At 40.7% G+C, this 12,387-nt stretch overlaps 1 protein-coding gene across 1 annotated transcript in view; it reads right to left on the reverse strand.

Annotated features, from left to right (window-relative positions):
• SEMA3A (semaphorin 3A) overlaps positions 1–12,387 on the reverse strand; it is a 336,793-nt gene that overhangs the window by 169,966 nt on the left and 154,440 nt on the right. The window contains exon 3 of the mRNA XM_052789790.1: positions 258–455. Within this exon, the coding sequence (XP_052645750.1) occupies positions 258–369 (112 nt within the window). The 5' untranslated portion in view covers positions 370–455. The remainder of the gene's footprint in view (positions 1–257; positions 456–12,387) is intronic.

The following is a 12,387-nucleotide window of genomic DNA, read 5'->3' on the forward strand; positions in this document are numbered from 1 at the left end:
CACGGATCAGCACGATCCGGAGTCCTCGTCTGCAAACGCAACTAACTCTTCTTTGTCTGCGTTTAAACTGCGTGGTACCGACCGTAGCCCGGAGTGGCTCGTTAAGTGTCTTTCCAGCGATTTCTCCTAATGCCAATTTCCCCCGCTGGACGGACGATAAGGAAAGCCAGGGAGGACGGTGGGGAGAGGGGGGAGCGGCGGGGCGCGGAGGAGAGGTTTTGAGGAAAACCGAGAATAAGAGAGAACAACAGACTTACCTTTATAGGATAATTTGAGCCTCGGCACGTTATTCTTCACATGCTGGCAGCTCACTCTTCCTGCTAGTAATACTCCCAAGGAAAGCAAGGCAATCCCCCTGAGCCAGCCCATGCTGCGGCAGCCACTGTAGGGTCCCTGCGAGCCGGAGCCGCGGCGCTCCCCGTCCTGCCGGGCGCCGCCGGGGAACTTCAGGCAACCTGGGGAGCGGAGGTAACAGGTGATGGGGGTGGGCTCCGCGCCCCGCCGCGCCCCGCCGCGCCCCGCCGCCGCCGCCAGCCGCCCCGGCCCCCCGCCTCGCCGCCGCTGCCGCCGCCGGGGCAACTTCAAGCCCCTCTCACGCACACGCCGCGGGCCGGAAAAGGAGGCAGCCCCCGGGCGCGAGTGGCGGGCGGGCGGGGGGGCGGCATGATGCGGGCGGCGGCGGGCGGCGGCGCGGGCCGGGGGCAGGGGCCGGGGCCGGGGCCGGGGCCGGGGCCGGGGCCGGGGCAAGGGCAGGGGCCGGGCCGGGGCTGGCCGGCGCCCCGCTCCCCGCGCGGCGGGCGGGTCCCGGGCGGCAGGGGCGGGCGCGGCGCGGCGGCAGCCCCGCGCTCCCCGCGCACATGGAGGTACGGGGGACACCGGTTCTCCCCGCGCTCCCGAGAGCGGCTGACAATGGGAGCGCAGGAAAGAAAGCTCGACAAGCCCCCCCCCCCCCCTTCCCCTGCTGTCAGAGCACACATGCAAAAAGAAAAAAAAAAAAGAAAAAAAAAAAAAACCACATCGCGGCGGAGATGAGAGGAGGGAACAGAAACCTCCACCGAGCTTGGGAAAGGCACGGAGCTATCAATTTCACGAGCTATTTTATGTCATTGTCCAGGTTGTTGGGTTTGGGTCTTTTTGTTGGTTCTGGGTTGGTTTTTTTTTCTTCTTTTTTTTTTTTTGTAATTTCATTTTACGGTTCTGATTAAAAGATGCACGTCCCCCTTTAAAAACCACAACAGCACAACACAACCCACAACGCTGCTACCCACGTAAATAACATCTCCTGCCCATAACGTAATCCTCTTCGGGCTGCTCCCGCTTACAAACAAGTAACAAAGTCTTCCACCAGCAGAACTTCACCACTGAAGCTTTTAAAGCCTTGTTAGGGAAGGCTGCTCTAACCCTCCCGCCCTCCCCACCTCCTGCGCTACTCCAATCCAGCAAAAGACATTCCGAGTAAAGCCCACTTCAACAATCAGTTCAAGACATGTACAGGTCTAGAGGGGCTTATAAATTACACTGCAGTATTCTCTGAAGTGTTCTTATAAGTTAAAAACCTTCCAAACCTTCCAGTTTCTAGGACTGTGTGATTATTATAATCTTATATTTTTATGCAGTGAAACTAGATAATGTTTTTTGTTTGTTTGTTTAAACAAAAGGACATACAAAATCCCCACAGGTCTTCCAAATGGTGAGGAGCTGTAAATACAAACATATAAGCAAACTTAAGTTCTCCCCTCCCACACATCTGAACAACCCCCTTCTAGTGAGTGATGGTTTATTAAATCTTCCATGCTGTGCTGAATATCAATTTAATGCGCATTTTGGAATGTAATGTCTTATACAGATATCTACCCTGTATTACATTCTTAATACAATATTGACAGAAACACTGGCGATTGACCTTTACAAAACATTGGCATCATCAAAGAAGTGTGATGACCCCTCTTTATTCAGTTCTGTACTTTTCTAGAAAAGAGTGTCTCTGACTGCTTTATGGTGACAGAGTCTATGGTGTTTCAGTGAGATCTCTTCCTTCACTTCACCATTATTTACTGCTGGTTAAAAACCAGTTATCTAGTCCCACCGATGGTGACCACACTGCACTCTCTATTTTACAGAACACAGCACCTCTTTTCTGTGTTCAGACCTAGCTACTAAACCAGCATCTAGGAAACAGTCTTAACTTCGAAACTGAAGTTCATAGTTGAAAATGCGGGTGTCAGTATGGTTCTAATTAAAATGTAAAGACTCATGCAGAACAAGACTTGGTGCTGTGGTAAAGCAAGGGCTAAAATTCTGTCATTGCTGCTTTCATTGCTTAATATTCACACACCAGTGGAAAAGAAGGGGCTTTTCCCCTCTCCTCTTTAACAAATTCTTCTGCTTCCTGAGCTTAATTCATTAATTCTGTGGCATTGTATCTGCCAGATTCAGCAATTCTATTGATCAGCAGCATTGTTAAGAAAATAAAATCCAAAAATAATGTTGCTTTTGGTCATTCCCACACTTGTTATCCTGAGCATTTTCATGCTCCAGGCAGTGGATTAGAGCTCCAAAATGACAAGAGACGCCTGTCTGTTTTCCATGGATTACTTGCTACAGACATTCACTCTGCAAAGGAATTCATGTCACTTTGAGATTATTTGGAGAATTGGCCTAATGAATTATCCTTTTGTATTGAGCAAACAATTAGAAACAAAACACAAAAGATTCACCATATTCAGGACTTTATAAAGCAAATCATTTTACAATGATGTTGTTACACTCAATTTACTTCTAGTTGCATAAAGAAGGCACAACTACTTTTTTTTTTTTTTCTTATAAGGAAAAAAGAGTGCAGAGCTAAAATTCTATCTTTCTCATGTGGAATGAATGTGTAACACTCCAGACTATTTTACAGCAACCAAATAAACAAATCACGGTACCCAGTCAATATATATTTTGCCCAGAAAACAGATGGATTAGATACAACGAGTACTAACTTATCCAAGATCGCATCTGAGAGATGAAATACAGCATCATTTTAGGAGAGATGAGAGATACTTTTTGCATCCTTCATGTGAGAGACCACTCTCATTTTGCCTTGCTCTGTGGGATGTGCCAGTCCAAAGACACAGAGAAGGGTAAAAAATCATCCTGTGGGTCGTCCTCCTGCTATTTAGCGCTAAGTAGTGCTAATCAGCTAGTCAGTATAGCATATGCTACACCCCCTTATAAGGAGAGGGGCAATGGCAGCACTTCAGTGGTGCTTGAAGAGGCTTTATATCTCAAAGACACCCATTGCCATATGTTGCTTCTGCCAAGGCGAAACTGGGCTCTGCTTAGAAGGAATGATTTGGCCAACGCTCCTACGGCAAGTGCCAGAAACGTCAACTCTGGGAATTTAGGGTGGGCAACAACTCACTTTCAAATGAAAATCTATTCACCTTTTTTCTTTGGTCTTTTGAAAGTGATCTAGCAGCTGAGTTCAGAGAGAAGGGAAAAGTAAAATCCAAACTTTCCTCAGTTCTTCAAATAATACCCTCCTCCCCTGAAGAAAAGATGACCACAGTTATTAGCTTAATTAATTCTTCCATTATTGCTCAGCAAGTTCAAAAGGAGTAACAGTTCTTCTGCATTATTTCCCCTATTTGTTGCAGATTTTATTTTTATTTTCTGTAACGGCATTTATATGACATTCTATATAGTGTTTTATGTCTCAAAACACAGATAGGCACTTGTGGGCTCTGTTTAACATTTCTGGTCTCATGCTGTGTGGCATTATGATCTGGAGTTTTTAATATCACCTTTCAATATGTGCAGCAACTTTACATTGATAGATCCTACAAAAAGGTATACTTGGACGTGTCTGAGCTTTCACTGTTGACCATCCATGCAGAATTACTCTTTCAATCCCTTACAAGTTGGCATCATTTGGTGCTTCTCATTACTCAGAAACAGTATTACTTGACTCATGATTACTTCAAACCGTCTTGCTGCTGCTGTGATTTTTATACTTAGAAGCTCTTGAAAGCTTAACTGCTCTAAGAAAGTCTTTAGTGTGCTTTAAAAATGTACTTATGTTTTCAGAATCGTTTCCTGTGTTTTAGATGAGTCATTACTTGTTTACATTGATGTGATCAGGTCCTTCTCAGAACTATGCAGGAATTACCAGAATCCATTTCTGATATGCAGTACCAATCCAGTAATTTTTGAGGGAAAGATTTCTTGGGTTGAGTGTGCAATTTCTGGTTAAAGTCAGAGAAAAAAACCCTTCTCAGTCTGTACCTGATTGCTAAAAACCTCCCTAGAGAACACACTCCTGTAGGAAATGTGAAATCTTAACTTGGATAAACTCCCTGCTATTTTCTTCCATAGCAGATGAGTTGCTTGATAAGCAGAATATTTACAATTCTGCAAAGGGTCCCTTTGAAATTGCTCCAGTTGTATACATAATGATACTTGTAACACGCTTTAGAATAACTGAATAATTATTGGCCCGAAAGGAGGCTCAGTCTAGAGCCCAATTATAAGTGCATTTGTCATGTGATGTGCGAGAGACCCAGGATGCAATTTCACAACATACTGACTTCAGAAGCAAAATCCCATTTCAGAATATCCAGACTTCATCTCCCTCATTTTGCTTTTATGTCATGGACCGCGACTCTCTCATTTGGGACAAAACAAACTTTTTGTGGGGACTTACTAGAAGCACGCTGAAAAAGAATGCTTAAAAATAATCCTTGTGGGCATATGAAAGGGGTTGTTTTTCACACAGATGCAGTGCATGCACCAGCCAATGGAGTAGAAAGAGTTGTGAACTGGCATTGGGGAAAAGCAGCAATGCAAAGGAACTTCGGATGTTGGCCTGTGACATGTCATGAAGCTCTACCTCTATGTTCAAGTCCTTTGCCTATATCAGACAGGAATCTAAACCTGGAATCTATTTGACATAGAGCTAAATGCTGACACAGTTGTTCTTCTCTTTTTCTTATGGAAGAACAAAAAAGAAAGAAACCTCTAAAAGGCCTACACGGTGAAGAAAAATGCTTCTGATATCCTGACCTGCTGAACTGGACATCAGCTATTATTTTTACAGTGTTGACGATTATCACATTAGCTCAAGAGGTTATAAATAGCTGCTTCCACCTGGATTTTAAAGGATTTAAAATTCTGTGCAGTGGCACTTTTTAAGTTCTGAAGCAATCACAGAGCAAAGTTACTTAAAAATGCATCAGCGAAAAGGGAGTTGAAGGTGTAGAGTTTAACATTTTATCAAGCTGGAGTTGCCAAAATCACGGGCTTGCATCTAGATCTGGAAATATTCTTGCTGTTGGAAGTCTAGACATGTCTTTCACCAGCGCTCCCTTGGGCTATGTTGCATTTGGTAGCCTTATTCAAATCTCCTGAATCTACATAAAACTGTAACATTTCTTATTATTGCATCTGATTGGGTTGCTAACCACACCAGTTAGTATCTGCATTCTCTCAATAACACTGCATCCTACCATCTTTTCACAATCAACTTTTCCTTCATTGCTCAGGACTAATGAGACTGTACTATATCTGATGCTTGTACTTTTGGCAGCATAATGGGATCTGTATCAGTATGATGTGTTTTATTCACAATGCTTTCAGGTCTATTAAACACCTCATCAAATTCTTCAAAAATATTCTTTGCATCCTGTTCTGTAGACAGGTTATATGCTTGTCTGAACAGCAGCATTTTCAGATTGCTCCTCAAACCTAAACAAACCTTTTCTATTCCCTTGGCCTCTGCTGCCTGATGTTCATCTCACATGCAAATGTATGGCAACTGTGATACCCAGAGCCATGGTAAGAAACCCACTTTAATAGCTCAGTGCCAGGCATGTGACTTTAATAAGAGACGAAAAGCTTATTTTCCCCAACTTCTGGTATGGGTCAGTAGCTTCTGTTTCCAATGGATTAGCTCTGGGGTACTAATCCAAATTGAACAAAACTTCCAAGTCTATTAACTTTCAAGTACAGAGACTTCCATCACTCTGATTGCTTATGTTTATTGGCTGTTGGGCCTTCATTGAGGAAATCCTGGCAAGGACGTATGTTTTTTTACAGGAGATGAGGGAAATGCAAAGAAATATTTGATGTTCTAATTCTTCAGAGAAAAGCCAATTTAAGAAAAATCATTATAAAGGGGAAAACAAAGAAACAGCAGCCATGAAACTCTTGGCTCCTTAAATCCTATTCCAGGCCTGATGTGTTGAACTTTGTCGAGGTAAGTCTAATCAAGCTGGAAGGTCTCCTCCCAAATGACTGGCTCCAGAGTGACTTGCTCCTCTAACCCAACAGATTTAATGGTTGGTGGATCTCTGAAAAGAGAGACAATGAACCAGTCCTGTCCTTTTCCCCACTGCTGGCTGAAGAGCCAGCTTGCAAGGTGTATTACACACAAATGCATTACAGATTCAGTTACTTTGGCGTTCAAATCCAATTTTGGCTTTTATCACCCACATTTTTTCAAAATTGGAACAACTGATGATACATAAAATACTTCCCTGCATAAAACCCAGGGAACTGCTACAACTCAGAAAAATAAGATATAGATCAATATCAAAATATAGTTTTCAGGATTTCCTACTTGTCTTTGAAAGACCCCTTATGTTCTGATTTGCATCTTTAGACCCCTGTATACCTTTCAAGGTCTGATCCTAAGGGATTTGCTCAGGGCCTCACACTAAGAAGTTAACATGACAAGAAATTGATCTTGCGTTTCTCACGTACTATGCCAACAGTCGCATCCTTACCTCTTCATTTGTCATAGTATGCAAGTCATTCCTGTCAGCCCTAAAAGTCCCTCCTTATCACTCTGTATACAGAAAATCCCCAGTTCTATTGTATCTGGGATCCATCATGGCCAACCTTTTGGCCCTATGTAATTTTGCTTAGTAACCTTTACTGCCAACTGTCAAAGACTTGAAAGACACAATGCTATCTTGTGTGCCACCCATTCATCACAGGCTTTTAAATAGTCCAGGTGAATTGCAGCAAACCACAAACTGAAAGCGTATGCAACATCTGCTATGATCATTGTTTTTTTCTGGACTTTTCTTCTTCTCCCTCTATTTTTTTTTTCTTCTTGTGCTGAGTGGTTCATTAGTATATGACAAAGATGTGAGACCAACAAAACCGTAACCACCAGCTGTCATCTTCATACATCTGCCCTATTTGACTTTCTAGACTGAAAAACTTTTTAATGAGGATGTTTCTTTCACAGACAAATTACACGTCTGATTCTGTTGAACAGAGTGTGTGGGTGCAAATCGTCTTTGGAAGATCAAACAATATCACACAAAATATAGGGGCTAAAGAGTCAGTTTATGGCTTCTGATGCCAAAACTGATAGCTATTTAATCACTACCCAGACAGGCTGTGGAAACCGGGAATGGTAGGTAAACTGTGATAGCTTAGGAAAACTTAGTTGAACTTTCAATAATCTGACCTCTATGAATGCTTTTAGAGTCGGCAATATGTATAAGTGTGTGCTAGAAGAGGAGGGGGGGGAATTCAATGAAAAACAAGCTCTAAGAAAGCATTAACTAGCTCTCTCTTTCCCTCTCTGAATCCCCAGTGAATAGGGATTTCAGCAGGGGAGGGGAACTTTATCCCTTCTCTGGATTGAATTTGTAACTATTTCAGAAAAGCTTTCCACTATATTATTTTCCTATTTGTTTCTCCGACATCAGAGTTCATGATATTTTAGACAGGTAAATACAGACACAGGAAAGAAAAATTCCTTCTGTCTCCTGAAGTGTTGAAATCCGAAACAAAGTTAGGATGGAGCTAAACCAGTCAGTCACATAAATCTTGTCTGTGGAAATTCAAACGTAGCTTGAACGCGTGCACACACATATACCATTAGAGAAATTCTCTAGGAAAATAACTGAAAACCCAACTTGTTTTCTGTCTCTCAGACATTCTAGAAATACTTCAAATACCTTGCTACTTTGACATTTGTACGTGCATACAGAGAGCATAACTAGAAAGAGCATCAGGTAATAAAACACACATCCCTGACTCTATAATGAGTTTTTTCCACCAGCACTTGAGCGTGGTGAAAGTGTAGTCAAACCTAAGTCTTAACAGTTGCAGTCCATCTTCCCTCTTTTCTCTCCAAGCAGGGTATGAAGCTGCAGTTTCAGTGTTTAGAGCTCCCTGGAGCAGCTCACCAGGTGACTGAGGACTAATGGCGGTGGTAAAGATGGTAAAGGTGGTAAAAGTGGTAAAGGAAACATATGGCCAGATGTGGGGAGGAGCACTGCACCACGGCAGCCTGACACCCTGTTGGAGATCATATGATAATGCAGATCTGCTGACACTGTATAACATCTTTCTGCTAGCACAGAGCCTGCCCGGTTCCCTGTACCTGAGAAGGAAAGACAAAGATGCTGGTACTGCCAGTAAATATTTCCCACGACAATAGAAATTCTTAATTCTGGACGAGAATTAGCTACTTAGCAACACCTTAGTGACTTGTGATCAGACTAGGAAGGAAAAATTTCATATACTAATAAGCCAGGTATTCTGTACATGCAAAATAGTGTAATTAAAGCATATTTTATGTCATATAAAAATAGTAATGGAAAAAGACTGGACTCATATATGCACACTATGTATCTATCTATATATATACACACATAGAGACAATACATGTTGTATATGGATAGTATAACACAAAATTAGCATAATTAGCCATCTTCATTTTCCCTGGCATTTCACAATATCTCACAGATGGTTCCCTCAGGTTTTCTTTTTTGTTGTTGTTGTTTCTTTCTGTTTAAAGCTTATATGCATCGTGTACTGGTTTCATGAATGTCTCAGCCAAATTCCAGGGTATTTCTTAAAGCTTTACTTAACAATATTATAAACTATAAATATATGTCTATGAAGGTTGCTTTTCTTCTTTCTTTTTTTTTTCTTCTTTTTTTTCATGTTTGTCTCTACCTTCAAGTGAAACAGAACAAGAATATGTTCATAAAGACAAAAATTCCATTGTTTATACTCATCAGCAGAGACTAGGCAGTGAGGGGGAAAAAACGAGGCATCTGTTGAATACAAATGAAGACAGCAGGTTGGTGTGTGAGTACTTAGGTTCTGAAGCTACTTGTCATTTGCTTTTAGTGGCTGAAATCTCACCCTCCTCCTCCCCTCTGCCCCATGGGACAAAGTTACGGAAAACAGGGTGACTTCAGGAAGGTGACTTTACATGAAATTGAGAAAGCTGAGGCACGCAAGCCCAGTCTTTACCCATTTGAAGCAGTGTTCCACCTCAGACCTAAGTTTACCAATGACAATTTTGTTCTAAACAGTCCCTTTTAGCTGTTAAAGAGCTTGAAACTCCTTGCATGATGTTGCTAACGACAGGGAACAGTGTGCTGAAGCCTAGAATTAGTGTCCTTAAAGGGTTTATTATGATGGCAAAACCAACTGTTCGGAGAGCTCCCTTGTGCCCCAAAGGTCTATATTGTGCTTCAGCAGAGGGGGGTTTCACAATAAATTGTGAAAATTGGAAGGAGAAGAAGAGGAAAAATCCAGCACCCCAGACTTCAAACAAATCTTGCTCTCCATTTTTCTTCCAAAGTGTTGAACGATACATGACGTCATATGATGTGTGGTAATTCCCCCTTCTCTATTTTGAAGGGAATAAATGGGTTCTATTTCTGAGAAAATGTATTAAAGCCAAATTTTACTCTCAGTTACCCTGATGTCAATCCCAAGCAACAACAATTCAAATGCAATTCCTCTGGATTCACACTGATGTAAGGGAGAACAGAATGTGGTGCTTGAAAAAGCAGCTGTCACCTTATGGAAAACTTTATGAAATATCTTATTTGGAAACAAGCACTCTTCTGTGCAGTGTATTTCCCTGTACTTCTTTTCTCTCATTCTTTCTTTCTGAAGATAGTGCTTTAAAACAGAATCACTGTTGTTTCTTAAGAATTTATCTGCTTCTGCACTTATTCTCCACCTGACATCATAATCCTCTGTTTGTGACATAATAATCATTTTTACAATGACCATTTGTGATATTACAAGCTGGGCTTAAAATCTGATCCGAAAAATGTATTTTACTCTGATATCTTACATAACGTCATATCAACTTTCAGCTCAAGAGATAATAATTTCAACCAAGTGACATCAATTAAGTTTTCATACAAGGGAGTGGTGCACTTGATATAACTCCCTAGAGATAATTCCCTCCGGAGTTTACAGTTTTATGATTTGACCTTTAAAAATATTTCCACTCTCTACCCAATGCTTGGTTATGCAAGTCTAATGATTTTGCCAAAGCAGAAAGCTTTACGTATACAATTCAGTCCAGTCTCCCACAGGAGTTAAAAGTCGCAACAAGCAGAAACTTAAGAAAAGGAAAATCAAATGCAAATATATTTCTCATGAATTGTTCAATGAATTTCAGATACCATAATGATTTATGAGCATAAACTGAAAAGCAACATCCTTCTTGACAAGTGCTGAGTGAGTACCCTTCTAAAGTTTGCAGTCTTGTGTTTGAGGATACGGTTTCATCCGGTATTTTTGCTCTGAAATTCAGTGGTTTCTCAGTTCATCCTACCATCTTTGGCAGCTTTAACTGGAGTTATTCATAGGTTTCAAACGATGCACATGCTTTGCTGGATCTGCGCCCATGTGTGTTGAAATTTTGTTATGAGTAGGACAGCCAGCACAATCCAGAATCAGGGAGAGCCAATTTTTGTTCTTTAATGCACTTCAAACTTTAAGGAAGGACCTCTGAGAAAAATAGGAATCTAGGGAAACAGGTATCAGATGCTGTGTTGCTTGAACCTCCTCTTCTTGACAGCTGAAAACACTTGAAAAATGGCAGTCTGTGCCTAAACTTAAGCTTGATGACAAACTCGGACGGATGCAGGACCACGATTTCTAGAGACTCAAAGTTTCATGATTAAGTAGTCCATTATACAAAGATTTGAGCTGTAAATTATTTTAAACAAATATTAAACTCTAGATTGTTTAAATGACTCGATTTCAACATGTTTCCTTCTTTAATAGATATTTCTAAGGAAATTAGTTCATAAAATTAAATATTTTGCTTTTTATAAGATGCTAAACATAGAAACCAACAGGTGGAAGAAATAAACTAATATTTTGTGAATATTCTCTGCTGCAATTGTTATTTTAAAGTCATTATTTCTCATTAAAGAGCTCAGAAGTTCCCACCCTTCCACAAGTTTTGTTTTCCTAAGTCAAGAGAACTCTGGCTGGTGAAGGAATTATTTTCCTCTTGGTAAAATATCCTGCTATGGTAAAATGTTCCATCTGGAGTGCCCAGCTATAGAACTGTAAAAGTAAATGTCTCTGTGCTATCATCTCCTTGAAAGCCATGTGCACACAAGATGAGTCTCTTACACCATAAGATGGATCTCTGATGACATGAATTAGTATAAAGCATGTGTTGCTTTGGAAAACTTTGTTTAATATTGAACACTGGTTGATGATACTCTCCAGTGATATCACATTACAAAACTGATTATAAAAATACCGCAACCACATTATGGATAAAGTTATTATCCATTCTGTTTGCCACACCAATGCCTCACCATGCAAATCCATCCTAGATTTATTGCCCGCAAATTATTGTATATGTGAAATAAATTAGTTGGAGAAAGAAGCATATCTTTATGGCTTTCAGCACATCTCTTGTGGAAACAGCATGAAAAAGTGCAAAACCTATTTTACTAATCTCTTCCAACATTTTGTATATGCAACAGCCACTGCCATCAAAAGCCGTATTTCTTCACTGATCACGTTTTCAAGACTCCTGAAACAAGGCTTTCAAAGTACAGTTTGATAGAGACTGTTAACTTGTTTGCTTGTTTATATGTTTCTTTTTTTAACATATTATATAGTTCAATTACTGGAAAGGATAAGTTTGAGATGGTTACTGTTGTTATTGCATGAAATTGATCTGGGCTCCAGCCAAACACAAGTCTCATTCTCATTAAGACAGAGACATTCAGATGAAAATTAAGACCCTTCTAATGAAATATACTGGAGGATTAAGTTACAAGTGGCAGGACACATTACCTTATTTATCTAGTTGTGCTTGCATGACTTGCTAGGCCAGCAGTTATGACAAACGTTCTTTGCGCAACCTATTTTCAAGACTATTTCCATTAAAAGTAACATGATTGAGTACACCGCTTTGCTCATAGTTGAGATATGCTACAATGTTTATATCAAACCAATTAAACTGTGTTGTTTTAAAGCAATAAAAATGGTTCTATAATTGCCACATGTTCTTCTCTGCCATTTTCAAGTCTGGAGACTAGAAAATAGTTTGCAAGCTTTCTGTGCACGCTATTTCATCCTCATGCATTTGACCTTTTC

The sequence above is a fragment of the Harpia harpyja genome, chromosome 6, assembly GCF_026419915.1.
Source record: "Harpia harpyja isolate bHarHar1 chromosome 6, bHarHar1 primary haplotype, whole genome shotgun sequence".
Lineage (NCBI taxonomy): Eukaryota > Metazoa > Chordata > Aves > Accipitriformes > Accipitridae > Harpia > Harpia harpyja.